The sequence below is a fragment of the Sciurus carolinensis genome, chromosome 15 (assembly GCF_902686445.1).
Source record: "Sciurus carolinensis chromosome 15, mSciCar1.2, whole genome shotgun sequence".
NCBI classification, from domain to species: Eukaryota; Metazoa; Chordata; class Mammalia; order Rodentia; family Sciuridae; genus Sciurus; species Sciurus carolinensis.
In genome coordinates this window covers 65,309,038-65,328,628 of record NC_062227.1, presented here as the reverse complement: position 1 = coordinate 65,328,628, position 19,591 = coordinate 65,309,038, and the positions used below count along the sequence as shown (strand labels likewise).

The 19,591-nt window shown below is 42.2% G+C and overlaps 1 protein-coding gene across 1 annotated transcript; it reads right to left on the bottom strand.

Annotated features, from left to right (window-relative positions):
- Positions 1 to 1,705: 1,705 nt before the first annotated feature.
- On the bottom strand, positions 1,706 to 18,575 carry Sec11c (SEC11 homolog C, signal peptidase complex subunit). Its single transcript, XM_047526236.1, is given in 7 exon segments — positions 1,706 to 1,898; positions 2,593 to 2,650; positions 4,590 to 4,709; positions 6,966 to 7,115; positions 11,055 to 11,107; positions 11,109 to 11,153; positions 18,386 to 18,575. Coding segments are annotated over 7 exon segments (567 nt in total). The 5' UTR covers positions 18,473 to 18,575; the 3' UTR covers positions 1,706 to 1,844.
- Positions 18,576 to 19,591: the final 1,016 nt, after the last annotated feature.

The following is a 19,591-nucleotide window of genomic DNA, read 5'->3' as shown; positions in this document are numbered from 1 at the left end:
CTGTGCTAGCAGTATTCAGTGTATTACCTACTTATTATTCATGACAGTCCAGTTTGGTAAGTACGGTTCTGATCCTCCATTTAAAACTGAGGGAAGGTAAGTAACTTCTCGAGACTGCCTAAGCAGTTGTTATGATGTAGAGTGTGTTGAAGGATTCGTCCCCAGTGCAACCATGTCCACAGGTGGAGATTTTGGAAAGTGACTGGATTGTGAGGACTCTGACCTTATTGGATTAATTCATTGATACCTGAATGGACTTCTGGAAATTGTAGGCAGTGGGACCTGGTTGAAGGAAGTAGGTCACTGAGGACATGCCGACATGCCCTGGAAGGGTATTTCTTGTCGAGGCACCTCTCTCTCTCTCTCTCTCTCTCTCTCTCTCTCTCTCTCTCTCTCTCTCTCTCCATCTCCCCCTCTCTCCCTCCCTCTCTCCCTCTCTTCCCCCCACTCCCATCTGCCAAGACCTGAGCAGCTTTCCTCTGCCATGCCTTCCACCATGATGTTCTGCTTATCTCAGGCCCAGAGCAAGGGAGCAAGCTGGTCATGAGCCAAAATAAGTCATTTCTCCTCCAAGTTGCTTTTCTCAGACATTTGTCACATAGATGGGAAGCTGACTAGCACAGTAGTTGAGACTTTTATAGATTCCAAATTCTTGGAATCAGAGTTAGAACCTAAAAGAATGAGGCAGCTTTGTGAGACCTGACTGGCTGGATGTAAAACTGAGAAGTACATTTTAAAGCACCACTGACCACCTTTTTATTCCTCTAATACTTTGTGGCCTTGGTGCCGGTGGCCTCAGCATTCCCCAGGAGCAAGGCAGATATGCAGAACCATGGCCCCTCCCCAGACCTCCTGAGCTGGAACCTGCTTAGTCACCATCAAGGGATCTGCATGCTTGAGAGCTTGAGAGGGGCTACTCACGCCTGCCATGAGCTTCCCCTCTCAGGCTCTGCAGTTGCTGGAATGCTCTTCAGGATTGATGGGCCTCACTCGCTCATGTCTGCTTAGGTCATCTTTCCCGAATTCCATATGAAAAATGGCATCTCCTTTCACCCGCTGCGTGCCTACCCCACTTAATCTTTTCATAGCAACTATCACTACTTCAAAACCATAGATTTACTATCCCTTCCACTCGCTACACTGTGACCTGAACTAGTTCTGGGACTAGCACAGAAGACAGTGGCTGGGGTGTAAGTGCTTGATAAATATTTGGATAAGTGACTATCTTAGATGCAAGACTATCTATAGTGCAAATATCTAACTTAACAGCAGAGGTCCTTGGGAAATGGGAAGGAAACTGCCCCTTCACCTTTTTGCAGTTTTTTCAAAGGTGTACAAACTGGTTTTCCAATTTATTAAACACTTTCAAATAACTGAACAAAGCACCTCAAGATATATACTACAAAAACAAAGCAGATTCATTCCTTCTGAAAAGTTTTAGGAGTTATTAGCAAGATTACACCTTAATAAACAAGGAGCCATGTCCTTTGATGGACCTACTTGTTTCTACCAGAAATGCCACTAGACAAAGCTGGGACTTTATTTTGAAAGTCAGACATTACAACTATATCACGTGGATTGTGCTTTGTCCCCACTAGCAGGTCAAGCCCACCCTGGTTCTTGAAGTAGTGCTGACCCTCCTACTCAGCTTCAAGTGACCGAGAGATTGAGCAGATTCCAATCAGAGTCCACAAAGAAAACCATCTTCACTGATGAATCATTTATTTGGACAAGACAAAAACATCTCCACAGGGTTTCCTTTTATACAGAAAGTGGAACATTTCAAATATATTAGTTTTTCAACAGAATTCACTTCAGTCTGGTCCCAGGAACTGCTTCACACATTAGGATTCACGTTTTAGTAACACGTATGCACCCATTATAGCCAAAAGAGCATACTGTAAACCAAAAAAAAAAAAAAAAAAAAAAAATTGAAAATTACTGAGGTCTACAGATAAATTTGGCCTGTGAACTTAAAAGGTAAAAGCAGCTATTTTAAATAATAAAATGTATTCAGATAAAGTCTGAATGATTTTAAATAATAAATGCATTCAGATGAAGTCTATTCAATACTGGAGGATGACAGAATCAAAAGATGACCTCTCCTCTCGTGCCTTGTTCTCTTAATTAGCTGTTCGATGCACGATATGGTTAAAGACCCAAAAGAGATCTCTGGGCTGCAGCTCAAATGCCTGACACAGAGGCAGTGCTGCGCTTGATGCAGGATTCCTATTTCTTTCCAAGTGATTTTTTTTAAAAAGAGAAATAATGTTGCTGTTGAACTTGTTAGATAAACATCGCTGGGTTTATTATACTACTTTTTTGTATGTTTGAAAATTTCCATAATAATAAGCAACAACTGTATAAGTGCCATTTTAGAACACACTGCAAACTTACAAGGTAAAAGCAGCTATTTTAAATAATTAATTTAAATGTTAATTTAAGTGGTTATGTTAATTTATAGTTAATTGTAAATACTCTGCAGAAAAATTAATGGCAAAACAGCTTAAGAAGATGACCTCTTTACAATTATACAAGTAAGGTTATAATATTTAAAAATGAATAGGCACAGACACATGCATCAATTCTTACCTTAAATTTTGGATAGTCATTCATGATTATGGTGACCATACCAACATATGGTAAAAACCTAAGTTGTGGGAATAAAAGGGAAGAAATATAAAAGCTGTTTATACTGAGAATAGTGACATTTGACACACATGCATCAGTCATAGGAACACATCTTCATGGGAACACCACTGACCAGAGCTGTAAGGACAGTACTTGCCCCTGTCTCACACTGTTTTATCAGCAAAACGCATCAGAGCTAACTGCTGGGGCAACTGGGGACAGCAGGCATGGATCTGAACTAGGAGTGCCATGCATCTTCATTTGCTACACTTAAGATCATTAGTTGAGCCATATGTTCAAACAGAATAGGCAACTTTCACAAATCTTATTTTTTCCAGAGAAAAATAAGTTTCAGGTGGCCAATATGAAAATTACTGTTACATAAAGCTTTATTTAAAGCACAAAGATAATTAGGTTGTAATTTTAAAAAAATATTTTCATTTCAGTGTTTTTCAGATTAACAAGTCTACTGGGCAGTGAATACAAATGTGAATGCCATAACCTACATGCAAATGTGATATGATCCCAGAGAGACCAGGTTCACAGTTGGTGATTATGCTGACCAAATTAACATCAATGTGGAACCACTTCCACCCTCCTCATCATCCCTACTAGTGGGAAACAAGGTAACACACCCACAGTACCCTCCTGTCAGGTCAGAGGCTTCTACCTCTCTCTGGTTCACAGCCTTTTACCAGGATATCTAGAAACACAGGGCGGATGACCTGAAGTCGTCCTCATCTCCCCACAGATACTTGAGGAGTGCAACAGAATGGTTAAAGGGGTAGCAAGAGATCATAAGCCACAACTGGATTAATAAAGCCACTTCTCACACAATGGTGGCCAGTGTCTCCAGCCTAAGGAAGCTGTGAGACCAAGATAACAAGAACACATTTCTAACAAGGGTTAAATATGAAAAGGGTCATTGAAAGGGAGGAAAAGAACTCTTCTTTTTTTTTTTTGTTTTTGTTTTTGTTTTGTTTTGTTTTTAAATAAGAAGATACAGGGGCTGGGGAGATAGCTCAGTTGGTAGAGTGCTTGCCTTGCATGCACAAGGCCCTGGGTTCATTCCCCGGCACCACAAAAAAAAAAAAAAAAAGAAAAAAGAAAAAAGAAGATGATCCAGCTGGGTACGATGGTACATGCCTGTAACCTCAGAAGCTCAGGAAGCCTGAGATAGGAGGACGACAAGTTCAAAGCCAGCCTCAGCAACTCAGTGAGACCCAGTCTCTAAATAAAATACAAAAAGAGGGCTGGGGATGTGGCTTAGTGTTTAAGTGCCCCTAGTTCAATCCCCAGTACCACCTGTTCTCCAAAAGAAGATACACACTTGCTGTGTTAATTAGAAGCAGAATTCAAGGCTGGAACAATCACACAAAATTAATATTAAAAGATTTATCAAGAACCGTTTTCAGTTGTGAAAAACAGGAAATAATTTAAATGTCTGCCAACCCCCCCAAAAAAATGTCTACCAAAAGATGGCTGGTTACAAAAGCTATGATTATCAACAGAATACATGTGGCCATGTAAAAGATGAAGTCATAGGTTTGACACAAAAAGGTATTTCCCACTTCCTTCTAGGTAAAATTATATATGCATCCACACACATCAGTTAGGCACAGAGAGTATCCAGAATGTTCACCAAAATGCTAAGCAGTGGTCACCTCTGGGAGGATTAATTGTAATTGTTAATTAAAATTCACAAGTAACTAATCCCTGTGTGAGGATCTGAAAGAGAGTTAAATCCATGATGAAGATAACATACTTGGGATTCAGTTTTAGATCCTTCGACAGTTCAAAGTTCTCTTTGGTCTTCACAGTACAAACCAGAACAACTTAGAATGCTGCGAACATGCCACATTTGCCATGAATGATTCCATTATCCTCTAACTGTAGTTTCCTTCTAAATGCTTTCCTGGTTGCTGAATTGCTGATATAATGTGAAAGCTCATGCTCACCCTCGTGCTCTTCCCACCACGTCCTTCTTTTCCAGCCAGTTCTGGCCTTCTTTGTATAAGCCTCTATCATCGACTTCATTATTATCTCCTTTAGTCAGAAATTTGATGTCTCCATTATCTCTGGAAAGCAAAATAATGTCCTCTCAAAAATTATTTTTAACACAGTACCATTAAAAAGAATCAGTTTGCACAATGTTATGGTCAGACAAAAGCATTTAGAAAGCAGTCAAGGAATCCTTGATCTTCCTTTGGTCTAAGATGAGTGCTTAGAAATAGCCATTCAGATGCAGCACAATATAGTGACAATTCTGTAGACTTAGACTGTAAAACATGCAAGTAACCCTGACAACCATGAAGCAGGGCAGAGTGCCAGGGCCTGGGGAAGGCAAGGACTGGCTTCCAGCCACGAGAGAGCTGCTCTTCACCTCATGCCTCCTTGGAAGGAAGGAAAGGCGAGTACCTAGCTTAAGAGTATTCATCGGTGGGCAAAATGTGTGAGTAACCCCTGTGCAACTCTTCCATATCCAGATTCACAGCGCTCGGAGGTGCTGCTGACAGTGAGCTTTTCCAGGCTGTTCCAGTCACTCATCTCAAGTCAGACTAGACCGGAAGTCAGGACATGAGGCTGATTTAACACACTTGTTGGACCTGAACTGTTCCCATTTCTTCTTAGTCCTCAAGGACCAATCTGTCAACATGGATTATATTATTCATTCTTCATTCTAGACATAAATTTGGTCCCAGATCACAGGGGCACAAAGTAAATGTAAAAGCAACGATGCTCTTAGCTGTCCTCAAACTTTTCCTTGCCCAGTACAGAATGTGTTAATGCCCACTTGCTTCACCACTGAGCATGCTGGTGTAAAATCCCATTTGCAAGGAAACAAGAATCGCCATGGATGGAATTTGTTAAGCATTCTAAACCAGTGCTTAGATGGCCTTGATGCTAGAAACACAAACCTGTAGCAGTATGGGGCTATAAAGAGGGTGGTCCTTCAATAAGGCAAATGAAAAATGTACTATTATAATGAGATAAAATGTTTAAAGCCCACAAGATTTGAAACCATGTCCAAAAGAGCATGTTGACTTACAGTCATGGTTGTATAGGAAATTGAGAAGATAAAACTCTTGGCACTTTCTCACAATTCAGGTGAATTGAAACAACTACCATTTCCTCAACTTTGAAATTTTTCATCTTCAGAAATTATTTATAAGTCAGGTGAGAGTATTGCCACATCATAGCTGAGTGTGCTTCTTCCTCAGTAACAAGTAGACATCAGTGACCACTGGACAGAACCAGTGACCACTGGACAGAACCAGTGCAAGGGCACTAATGCAAATGGAGGGTCCCGATGTTCAGTGCAGAGTGTGCTGAACATTTTAAGGATCAGTGTCTTTGGGGAACACCTGGGAGCAGTGACTGAAATGAGACTCTAATACCAGAAGTATATGAATAGTCTCTCTCTCTCTCCGAGATTATATCTCCATTCATTAAAAGATATGAAACAGATATAAATAACTACATTTAATTCTATAAATCATGTTGATAAAAATTCTACACTAAGTTACAAAAAGGCAAATGAATAATCAAGTATATAAAACGTTACATTTTCAACTGTCTCATGGAAACTTTCTACATTTGAACTAGAAGTAAATGGTTTGGTTCCAAAAAAGAAACCAGACCTTATTAAGGTCTGAAGTCATCCCAGCACCTTAGGGAAAGGCAAGGCTGTCTGCAAGGGAAGAATTAATGCAGGGTGTGCCATGATCAAATAGTGAGATGAGATGGGGGAAAGGAATTTTTTAAATTATTTTTTTATATATATTTTTAGTTGCTGATGGACCTTTATTTTATTCATTCTTATGTGGTGCTGAGACTCGAACCCAGTGCCTCTCACATGCTAGGCAAGTGCTCTACCACTGAGCCACAACCCCAGCCCGGGAAAGGAATTTTTATCCATCTAGGGCTAATATCACTGCTGAAAATTCCACTTTCGCCAAATGGACAGAGAATAGCTAGCTTTTCTGCACTTCAGAAAATAATTATTGTATCAAAATAATCCTGTTACAATGTGATTTCAAGACTCCTTCAAATAACTAATGTAACACATTCCACCTTACATCTGTGCAGTGATTTAACTTTTTAAGTGCTTTTGTAAACATTAGTTCATTTAATTCTCATCACCTGATGAGTTATTGTGGGTTAAATATTATCACTTTTGCCTTACAGAAGGAGACAGCTGGTCCAAAGTCACTTGGTTAGTAAATGGCACAACTAGGAACTTAAGCCAATGCTTTTACTACTTTTTAATTCACCATTATACCCATCTACCAAAGTTTACAAAAATAGAGCAAAAAGAAGTAAGGTCTCTTTACTTTTCATGAACTTTGATTACTCTGTGAACTATTGGAATGTCTCGTCCTTCAACTTTAAAAACAACTATTTCACCAGCTCTAATGGGATCTTCCCGGAAATTCGTGAGGAAGAGAAGGTCTCCCCTGTGAAAGGCCGGCTCCATGCTGCCACTGGAAGGAAACACAAAAGTGAACATCAGTGTCACTCAGAGTCCAAGAGGGAATGATGATGAACTTACCTGTCAGAGCTGAAATTGCCATCAATATTTAAGCAAGTCTCAGACGCTATAAACCCAGCCCGTGGTTTCCTTCCGGCTCCGTTGACAGTATGTGAGAGAGGAAACAGTTTCTACCCAGATCCAGGCAGGAAAGGGCACTAAAAGGCCCCTGTGCAGTTTGCATTAGGGAAGATAAGAACCAAGGAAAATGTGGGCTCTGCACAGTAAAAGCTGCCAGTTTTAGCCTTCAAACAAGTCTTACCTCTACCAATATGTGACTGGTTTTGTTCAGAACTGGGGGTTATGATAGCTGGCTAATGCCCAAGGGCAATTCCTTCATTCCTTGACTCACCCCAGCACCCAGGACACTGTTACTTGTTTAAGGAAAGAAAAGCAGACAAGTGATGAAACCCAAGGAAGCAGGACCTGCCCTAAAGCCTCGCCGAGGGTTGGGGCAAAATGTGAACCCAGGTCTTGCTTCCTGCAGCATCATCCTTTCCACCATGTCCCACAAAAGTCCAGTTGTAACGAAGACTGACTGATTTTGATGTGGAGGTCAACAGAATCCCCACACTACCAATTCATACCAGTTCGAACTCATGCCAAAAATGTTCGGTGGATACAAAGTGAACTGCAATCTCCAAGGAGCCGGGATTTAAAAATGAATTCATTTACACACGCTCGTGCTTTGTTTTAATACATGAGAAGAGAATAAGACCTACAACTGTGGCTGGACAGGCAGCAACCAAGCCACAGAGAACAACGTCTGTCCAGAGGGAAAGGGAGGAAGCAGCGAGCACAGCACATGGCTGCCCTCCTCTCCAGGCCTCCGGCCCCCTGAACCTCCCTAAGGATGCAGAATGCAGGAAGGAGGTGGCCTGTCACTGAGCACCTGCTGGGAGCTTTATTTTAAAATGAAACTGAGGTAGGATACAAGAAATAAAAAGACACGTAGGGAGGAGACAAAAGGAAGGAATAGGAACATATTTTTTTTTCTTTCTTTCTTTTTTTTTTTTTCCTTACAGGGCTGGGAATTGAACCCAAGGCCTCATGCTTTCGAGGCAAGTACTCTACCAACTGAGCTATAACCCCAGCCCCAAGGAATGTAATTTTAATCTAAAGTTCTGCCTACCTTTCCTAGGCCTGTCATTTCCCAAGTCATTCTTCTCCCAGGCTTGCCACTTTCAAATTTCTGGGAATTCTATAAATCTTAGTCACCACAAATTCATCCACTTATGAAAACTATCTTGTGTATGGTTAATTAGCCTTACAATAAACATATTAAGCGTAGAGACACAATATTTTAAGAAACCTATACATCGGGTACTTTCCAAAGGTATCTACTGATAGATAATGGAGACCCTGTCAAGCCTAAGGATCCTGAGAAATGCCAGATCACCATAAACCATCTTGAGACCACAAGGCTGATGTCATTCTCATATAACTTCCATGCCCACCCCTCATCAAGTAACCTTTCAAAGAGCCTGAGAACCCCCAAGCAGTTCCCACTCTCAAGATGGCCTTCATTCTCCCTTGAACTTGCACTCCTTACTTTACCCAACTCTTGAGGAACCCACATGATCCCTTGAAGATGTCTCTGCTTTCCTAACTAAGTCTCTCCACTTCAGCTGACACATTCTTAAATTCATTTCTGTGACATTTATCAAGATCCCCACTTGTTCTGTGTTGAGGTCCCCCTGCCAGAAATCTCTCAGACCTCCTTCAGTGTCAAAACCAGTGCCCCCTTGCCAGGTATCACATCAGCACTCAAAACCAAGAAATATGAATAAAAGCGGAGAACATGAGCAACAGAAATGGCCAGAAGGGCAAGAAAAAGAAAATATCTGAACGAAACAAATCTGGGTGTTTTCTTTGTTCCCCAACATGGAATTTTATTTTGTCTTCTGATAATGACACATAATTGCTTCAGAGTTTTGTCTTTTTTTGTTGTTATTGTTCTTTTAAAGAACAGCAGCTAAAATATTCAAGATGATTTCTTCATCTATGGCTTCATCTCTACTTCTTCCACAGAATTCCTGAAGACACACAGTGGGAAGACATTTATAGAAAATGGTCTTGGTCCATGGAAACAGGACTGCGGTAAGGAAAACCTCCCTCCACAAGTCTCAAAGGCAGAAGAGCACACTGAACTTGTCATGAGGGACAGGATCTGTCCCATGAGGAGGTGGTTCTTTTAAATATTTCCTAATAACTGCTTATAGCTGCTTTCCTCCCGGACAGGGGTTCCCCCAAGTCCACATAGCCCTTGGGATATTAAAGCTTTATGCTGCCAAACCAAAAGGCTTTAGAATAATAAAGGATGCTTTTTTTAAAAGTTCGCATTCACTACACTCTCACAGTGACTTCCACGTGCAAGCATTTCTGTGTGATTTGAGAAGGAGGGCCAGAGATCTCAGATCCAGTGTTGTTCTTCATGTAGCCATAGAGTTAGCCAAGGAGAAAAACTTAAATCAATCTGAAATCAAATGACTCCAGGATGTTCTTGTCCAGTGTGTCACAGATCAGTGGGTCTTCCTGCCAAGGCTGGATGTAGATCACTGGGCCTCCTTCTCAAATCACAGTCATCGTGAGATGCTTGTGAATTGGTCTTACTAGGCCCCAGGTTCGTTATCTGCTAGATGAGACAGTTCACCTACATTTGAGGTCTTCTTCTTCTTCTTCTTCCTCCTCCTCTTCTTCTCCTCCTTTTTTTTTTTTTTTTTTTCTGTTGTTGTTGTTGTTGTGGTGGTGGTGGTGGTGGTAGAAACCAAACTCAGAACCTTAGACATGCCAGGCATGGACTACACCACTGAACCCCTTTCTTCTTCAAGGAAAACAAAATGGGGGGGGGTCCTTAAAGTCCTTCCTTCAATGAAATATGACCAGATAAAATATCTAAAAGTGGAGATGATGCAAATGAAGTAAAGCTAAGGTGTTGGGGGTCCAGAAGTCTGGTCCTCTCCTCCCCTTCATCTATTCACAACTCCAGGGGCCTCCCAGAGCATGGTGTGAAGACCAGTGAGACAGGGTCCCCTCAGGTCTGCTGTGAGCCACCTATCCTCGGGCTTCTACATTTGGTGAAAACTCAGCATCTCTACAAGTGTGCCCCTCGGCCAGTCACATGGAAGTGTGGACAAGGCTGCAAACCTGTTACATGGAGCAGGCCCCAGGGAGGGAAAGGGCACTGGCTTGTGGTACTGGCTCCTGCCTGGTCAGCTGTGACTCTGCCCACATGACTGCTGCCCCTCCCGAGCCTGTAGCAGTAAGACCCAGGGATCTGAGACTCACTGGACTAGAACATCCTGGAGCACCTACCGGCTCCCAAACCATGGTCACTTGATTTCAAATTGACTTAAGTGTTTTCTCCTTGGATGATTTCAGGAACTGCATGAAGGTTGACTGAAGTATTCACTCTTCTGAAGTAAACACACTTTCATAAGCATTATAGTCTCCAGAAGATAGTAGCCACCTACCACAGTAGCACTGAAGAAGCCTGAAGAAAGACCAGGCCCTTGCTGGCAAGGGAGACACACAGCCTGCTATTCCATGAAGAGGACCAAGGAATGTTTCCGAATTAATCATGTTTAAATCTCAATTGCACACCAACAAGGCACTAATACTATATTGCTAAACTGTCATTTTAAAGTGGATTAAATGTACTAGCCTAACATGATTAAAACTCTAAAGTGTCTTTTGAAAAGGATAAGATTCTTCACCAAGACAGGAAAAACTGAGACATTCTCAAAGCCGATACCAATAAAGAGAGCTCTAACCAAGTTATCCAATTAAAATCCTGAATCATAGCTGCCACACAGGTTCTCACTCAAGGCACCCCTGATCTCCGCCTTGGCTAAGCAATGTGACAACGCCCAGGCCAGCGGGCGGGACCTACCTCAGCACCACCACGATGGGGCTCTCGCTGCCGGTGAGGACGATCAAGCCTTTTCCATATCATGATCGCAGAAGACACGATCATGGCGAAGTTTAAAACCTGGTATAGAGCTGGAACAAAAAGCGTCGAGCCCAAAGTGAAACCAATGGCAGAATACTCATCACCCAAGCTAAGACCTGCTTAGGAATGAAAACAAAAAGATGCAATTTTTAGCTCATGGAACTAATTAATATACGGTAAAAAAAAAAAAAAATCAGGTAGCATTCCAACTTTCAGCCATGAATAAGTCTTCCAGATAGAGTCTCCTTCAGTGAGACCCAAAGGGCAAATCAGAGCAAATTCACACTCAGGGCTTGCTCTGCTACAGTCCCAGTGAGCCTCTGCACACCACTCCAGGGTTTCCCAGCATCTTAACCCCTTAGGGAACTTGCTTCTCAAGTTCCGCCACCAGGGCCTCCTGCTCTAGAGGAGTCACAGGCTACAGCTCTGTGACAAGAGCATGTGCCTAACCTTCAGAGTCTGGTACATCCAGTGTGAATCCACCCAGAATTACCCCTCAATACCACAGTCAAAGACAGCCTCAAGTGAAAGGGTCACAGTACTATAGCATTTAGCAATGAGGCTTCTGCATCTGAAAATTACCTGTTAAAACGGAACAAAACCTTTAAATACCCACATGCTAAATTTTCCATAAGCATTTAAAAAGGTAAACAGCAAATATTTGGTTAAGACACCCACAAGGTGGGATGATGGAAGTCAGCATGGAGGTTCCTCAAAGAGTAGGAAGGCAACCACCATAAGACCCAGGTTACCACTCCTTGGTATTTATCCTAAAGAATTACAGTCAGCAGAGTACAGCAGTACATACATACCTATGTCTATGGCAGCACAATTCACAACAGCTATGGAACCAGCTAGGTGTCCTCCATGGATGAATAGATACAGAAAATGTGGCAAATATACACAATGGAGCTTTATTCAGCCATAAAGGAAATGAGTGGAACTTGAGAACATTAGTTAAATGAAATAAGCCAAATTCAGAACATCAACGGTCATATGTTTTCCCTCATTTGTGGAAGCTAGAGAGGAAAAAGGAAAAGAAAGGTGTTGGGGGATTTCATGAAAATCAAAGGGAGATCGGTGGGGTAGAGGAAAGGGACCAGGAGCGGGGAAGAGTGGAGGGAACGGGGAGCTACTGGGGGATGATGCTGGCCAAATTATACTGTTGTATCATGTGTGTGCATGAATACGCAATGATGACTCCTACCAATGTGTACAATTATAATGTGTCAATAAAATAATTTTTAAAACACAGGAGAGAAAGTTGCCCAAGTCAATATTGCTTTCTCAGGCAATGTCAGTTACCATTCCTACCTCTTTTCTGAAACTTCTAGTATCTGGCTGAACTTGTTTCCTTGCCTGGCCTCCTTATTTTGGAATACCTGATGATTTCTGAAATCTCCTTAATGTAATTTTAGTGGTGCTTCAGAGGAAGTGAAATTAGATCAGTCAGACCCATCTTACCTACCTATCAGCTCTCCAGAACACCCTTTTGAACTGGGTTTGGAACTAGGACCCAGATTATATGGCTCTGAACATCGTTTCCTCAAATACCCAAATTTAATTTCAACTGAAATAGAACAGTCCTCTTTTTGAGGGCTAAAAGCAGTTTAGGAACAAGTTCTGGTGTTTTATGGCATAGTAGGGTGTACAGTATGTTTCAAAATAATCAGAAGAGAAGATTTTAAATGTTTTACTACAAAGAAATGATAAAGGTTTAAGGTGGCAGATATGTACTTACCCTTATTTGATCATTACACAATCTATATATGTATTAAAACATCCTATTGCACTCTATAAATCTGTATGATTATGTATCAATTAAAAAATAAACTGCCATCTTAAATATAGTTTTAAATACATCAAAATACAGTTTTAAAAATGCACAGGACCTGGAGAAATACAGCTAAAGACATTCAGGAAGAGCTAACAAGGAAGTGCCATGTCATTATAGGAGTCTGATTTCTGGGTATGTGGACCACCCTTTATAGCTGTGGTTCTCAAACCTCAGGTTGTACTAGAATCATCTGGAGGCCTGAGGACTGCATTTCAAACAAACTGCCAGGTGATGCTGAAGATGCTGGTCTGGGACCACCGCTCTACACCCCTGGTTCTCAACCTTGACTGTACTCCAGAATTAAGTGGGAAGCCTTTCAAAAGTAGGACACCTGGCCTTCATCCCAGACCAAGCATATCGGTGGGAGGGGAGGGGAACATCCATGTTTCATAAACAGCCTATCCAGTAATCCTGATGCACAGTGAAGGCGAACCCACTACTCCTGCCCATCAGCTTAAGTCACTCCATCTTGAACCCTTCCTCTACCTCACATCCTCCTCCACCTTAAACACTCTTCCTCTTTCACAGCCAAACTTCTCAAAAGAGCCCCAGGCAGAAATCTGAGAGTCCACTTTTGAAGACCTTCTTCTCTGCCTTCCTGCCATTCCTCCACCTCCATCTGAACCTCCCAATGCTGGCGCTGGTACCACCATACTACCTATCCCAATCCTGAGATTCCCAACCACCTACCTGACACTTGCATGTCTTTAAAGGTAGTTGAAACGCTACATGTCAGAACTGAACTTTCCTTTTCCAAAAAAACTTTCAGGGCAAGTGTTGTCCAGCACAATAAGGGGCATCACCACCCAGTTCTTTGGAGATGCTCCCTACCCATCCACTGTCCGCAGTTTGCCTCTACACATTTCCAGAATGTGTTCAGTTCTCTCTGTTCCCACTGCCACCATTCACGTCTAAGCCATAAACAGAGCCCATCAAAGCCCTGCGAGAGCCTGCCACAGGTCTCCTGAGATCCATACACACCTCCTCCAACCTATTCTACACTTAGTACATTTTTTCACATGTATATCTGGTCATCTGGTCACATCAACACTCCACTTAAATCCCTTCAATTGCCTACCATAACTCAGAAGATTAAGACCAAACCTCAACTCAAGCTCAAAGGCTCTGCCTGATAGAGCTGGGAAGTACCCCTATTGCCAGCTTCAGCTCAGGAAGCTCACCATGCCCAGCTGTACTTGCTGTATCTGCTAATGCTCCAAAAAGCATGTGCTCCTTCCCAATCCAGGCCCTTTACTCAGCTCCTTCCTCTGCCCAGAGGCTCTTGCCCCTGGACCCCATGGCACTCATTCATCTTTAAGTCCCAATTTAAACACCAGTGTCCAAGGGAGGCCTTCCCTGATTTGCCAGACAAGGAGTCAGCAAACTTTGAGTAAAGGGCCAGACAATAAATACTTTACGTTTACAGGCCACATGACAACACGGTATCAATCAAAACCACTTTACTCTGCCACTATAGCCAGAAAGTACCCAGAGACAAGATATAGAAGAATGAACATGGCTAAGCTCCACATGACAACTATGTTTATATAAATAGGTGGACCACTACAGTTTGCCAATCTTTACTGTAGGCCAGCCTAGGTCTTCCTATTACATATTCTCACTGCGTCCTGTACCTCTTTATAGCATCCATTACGGTTTTAATTATACATATAATTAATGTGTCTTCACACTAAACCGTAAGTTCCACAAAGACAGGGAATATTTCAGCCTTGTTAATGGCTGTATCCTCCATTTCAACACAGTTCTGGCAAAAAATAAATACTGAACTTGCTGAATAAATAGTGATAAAATAAAACATCTTCGATACATGGTGAATGCAAACACAACAGCAGTAAGAAAAACACCAAAATCCCAACAAAAAGAGGTAAAAATTTTAAACTATACTTTTCTAAAGAGGAAATACAAGTGGCAAATAAACATTTAAAATGTTCAAACCAATAATCCTGCCTGTTTCCAAACCTCACACACCAGCAAATTTAAAGATTTTATTTTTATTTTTTTATTTTAATGCTAAGACTTGCTGTAGTGGGGATATAAGTTGTTTTAACCATTCTGAAAGCAATCTGGCATTAGTGTCAAGAAGTTACTCTTGATCAGGTAATCCCATTTCTGGAAATTCCATCCAAAAAGCAGAGAAGAAAGTGTGGCCCAAAGATATTTATCACAACCAGCTAGCTAGCTAGCTTGCTTGCTTGCTTTGCCTTATTTCTGATAATATGGAAAAGGAAATAAATTACCAAGACAGGGAAATGATTGAACGAAAATGGCAGATTTCTCTTCCAAGAATGCATAAATAACTTCCATGACTAGATCAAACACTTAAAGGATGTTGAGGGAAAAATGTAAGCTGCGGTAGGATCTCAACAAACCATAAAACAACAAAAGTAGATGCTCCATGATGCTACCAGAGGCAACCTTAGGATGACAGAAGTATAAGTCACTGAATTTTCTTCTTTAAACTATTTCCTATTGTTTAAAATCCCTATATTGGGCATGGATTAAGTCCAAAACCTAAGGGAAAGCATGGTTTAAAGGAACTGCAATTTGACAAGAATATTATATGGCCATTAAAATAATCATTTTGAAGAGTGTTGCAAACATTAAAACATATTCTGATATGATGTAAAGTAGGAAAAGCAAAGTTCAAAATTGCCCATTGCCAATATTACAACTGTGAAATATGTAATTTGAGACCATGATGAAGGATATAACTGAAAGTAGAGACATAAAATGCAATCTAAAACAACTGTTAAGGTATTTGGGTGCACTTGATCAAAACAGGAAAATAAATATAATCCAATATAAAACTACACCATTTTTTAACTACTTGGCTATTACGTCAGTAGTAAGTGATGAAACTATTACTATATTTCCAGGAGAACAAAAATGGAAACTGAAGTGCTAAGCGGATACCATTAAACCACTGCTTTTTAAAGTAAAATCAGTCTTGCAAGTCACATCTGTGTAAAGCAGAAGTTGTCACTGGAGTTCACATTCAAAACCTTCCCCACCTGCTGTGCTTGACTTAAAGGACTTGATAAACAATCGTTCTTTCACTATGAATTATAGGTCTGATTAGGAAAGCCCCAAACCATGGTTTTAAACAAAGATCACCATTCTTAGACTTAGATGGTTTTTTCTAAACCATCAGGTTCCACCCTAATAAAAGCAAGTTATAAATTTTTCTCATTTACCTAATAAGAAACTCGTACTAAGAACATATTTTCCACTATCATTGTCTATGCTTGAAAACTTCATTGAGAGAAAATAAAATCAATTCCTCAAAAATACTTCCTTTGAACCAGGCATCTATCTGCCAAGGAAATGGTCAAATACATAAAACCTAATAATTACACTAAGTACAAAACCACAAATCACACTTCCAACACCCTAGCTTTAAGGTATATATGAGTCTGAGTGTAGGTTTGACATCCTGGAATCTAGAAACAAAAATTTGACCAAACTACTGACAAACTGAATGAGATCGAAAACATACACCACCACATTTTTGTTTGTATTCCTCTTTGGCTACCAAATTTGTATGCTTAGCACTTAACAACTCCAGCAGAGTTTAGAAGTAAACCCACACTGAGTCGCTGCCAACCAAACATGAAGTAGTCACTTTATACGAGTTTAAAAAAAAAACATTTCAGACCACATATTCTGACTACAGAGCAGCAGAAATGCCAGTAGCTGTATTTCTTTCTTTCTTCCTCACTGTAGAAACAAAGAGCCCTTGTTTTGCATGTGGCTCTTGCCTTAATTAATAGTAATTGGGGGCAACAGAGAAAGGAGTTCCTGCTTCCAAGACTGGCAAAGCATGCAGGCCCAACAAGGTGTCACAGGATACTAATTTGATGGGGAAAAAAGACAAAGAAACAAGCAAAAAAAAAAAAAACCTTTAAAACAAAGTATATTTGAGTTTCTGAATTTGAATTAGAAGATTAGCAAAATAAGCAATACAAGCAGCTTCTGACAGGTCCATCCCTGAAGAGTGCAACACACAGGTCTTCTAAAGGGTAAATTGGGTTAGGGATTGATACACTCATCAGAAGGTCTTCTCTGATAGTCTGCAATTATAGCCATGAGTAATCAGCACCAGTTTGAGAAATATTTTTAAAATCTAACCAATAGGCTAGATTTTCAAATAAAGCTGTTTCCTAGAGAATCTTCCTGCAAACAGCATCAATGCTCAGATCTTTAGCTGTTGGTGTTTCAAGCTAGTAGTAGTCTCTACAACTTCTCTTAATCATAGAAACCACAGGTGCTCATCAGCTATGCACACCTAGACACAGCCAGACCTAAACATGGTTTGTGAAATCCAAGTCACCAAACTCTCCCATACTGCTACACTAGCCTGAAATTCTACAGAAAAAAAGAAAGATGCCCAAAGGAGTAAGCCATGCCCTGTCACAGGCATCATTCTGCATCTCCGTATAACCATAATTGAAACTGGATGCCATCAAAATCATGAGCATTAATACCATTTTCAAAGACAATCAAAATCCCCTTGTAAAAGGTTCCAGTGTCTATCATGATAATGAGCACTACGGGTCCCCCAAATTCTCTATCTAGACGCCTAAGTAATACATTTTTCCTGGCTGAGAGGGCTTCCAATCCTTTCTCTCTCTTGCCATATATTGAAGGGACAAGGACCCGGAGGCAGTGATGATGGCCAATAACTGGCTAAGGAGAGCACAAGAGGACAGTTTTCCTCTGCGGTCCTATCCCGGAGGAAATCAGAACTCAATCTCAGCTAACCAAAGACCTCCAGCTAACTGCCTCCCATATCCATGGTGCAGCCAGAATGATTCAATCAGAGAGGAAAGTTGGAGAAGACTTCTGGAAGTCCCTTCGCAACACCGCTCGGTCCACAATGACAGCATTACCTGTGAGCTCACTAGGCAGGGAAAAACCTGCCCCGGCTGGGAAGAAACAGCCTGGGGAGGTATCACTGGACAGCTCCCATTGTCAAAAAGTTCTTCCCTTCTGCCTGCCTCTCTGCCACTTTCACGCGCGCGCAGTCAGGCCTCTGGATCGTCACGAGGAAATCTGTTCCTTCATTGAGTGGCCCTTCAATCCGCGCAGACAGCTGTCGCTCGCCCTCCAGTCATCTCTCCTCGTTTTCCCAGCGCAACAGACATCCACTGCACCGGGCTTCTTCCATTCTCTTCCCCTTCCAGATCATCCTCCCCTAATTTGCTCTTGTCAGTGCAAGAAAGCACACATTTGCCCACACGTGGGTCTGGGAGGATTTGAACCCAGAGGCTCTGAAAGCCCAGCAAGGGAGCTTCGGGTCGCCACCCGGTTGCAGTCACCCGCAGCTGCCCTTGTCCAAACCCTACTCTCCAAGCCCGGACTCCCCGCTGCCGCAGCGCACCCCCGGCGAGCCCCCAGTCCGGGCATCCGTTACCTGACGCTTGTTCATCTTCCTCAAGTCCCCAAAGATGTCCAAGCCGGACGCGGGGAGGTGCGTCCCCACGGCGCCCGCGCGTACCATGGCGGGGTCTCTGGGGGCCGCGACGGCCCGCCGGCTCCGGTTGTCACAGACAGCTGCGGAGCACCGCAGGCCCCGCCCACCAGCCCCGAATCCTTGCTGACCACGTGACCGACTACTTGCTTGGGCTTCTGGGAATCGTAGTCTTGCGAGTCTCGGTCACCAGTCTGCTCCTTAGGAACCGAGAGGAGGAAAACTACCATGTCCAGAATGCCGCGGGCCGAGAGCATCGGCCAGTGAAGACCCTGGGCTCCCAGGAAGGGCAGCGACCGCGCTCAGGAGCCTGCACCGACCCTTCGGAGGGAATGTGGGGCAGTGGGTGAATTCGCATATCTTAGGGGCAACTCGGAGGAGTGACTGCTGAAGAGAAACTGAAATCCCAAGACTCTGGTCAGGCGCCAAAAGGACACCTAAAGCTCCCTCGCAATCACCTAGCCGTGTATCTTGGCCATTGGATGACTGCGACACGGAAAGGCGGAGCTTCTGCCCTGGGGGCGGGCAGTGCAGAACCGGGGTGGGGCCTAAAGTGGGCACGCCTGATGGGCGTGGCTTGAAGAGGCGGGGTTTTGAAGCTGCCGAGCTCCTTGCTCTGAAAGACTGCGAGTACAGTGTGAATGCAAAGGAGCGTCATTGAATCGTCATGACCGTAATGTGTAGAAACGGATATTAATTGAATGAACAAATAACCACCTAACTTATACACAAGGAATCAGAGAAGAGACCCAGAAAAGTTTAATGACATGGCCAAATTAAGTGGCAAAGTCTGGAATGGAAATCAAATTATTAAATAACTATTAAATAACAAGTCCTACATTACCGCAGTCCCAAATCTAGATTACCTTTGATTCATTCATTCACTAACTCGCTTCAACCTTATTTATTTTATTCCTTTATTTATAAATCTTTATGGAGCTCCTACTGTATACCTGATTCAATTCTAAGCACTTGAGAAAAATCAGCAGAAATATGAGTAAAAATCTTTGCCTATAAAGCTTTAATTTTACCTTGGGCAGACATAATAGATAAGTAAATTATAATAGTACCAGCGGGGTGGCAGGCTGTGGAAAGAAGAAAAGCAGAGAAGCCGGATCTGGATCTCTGGGGGAAGGGAGCATGTTGCAA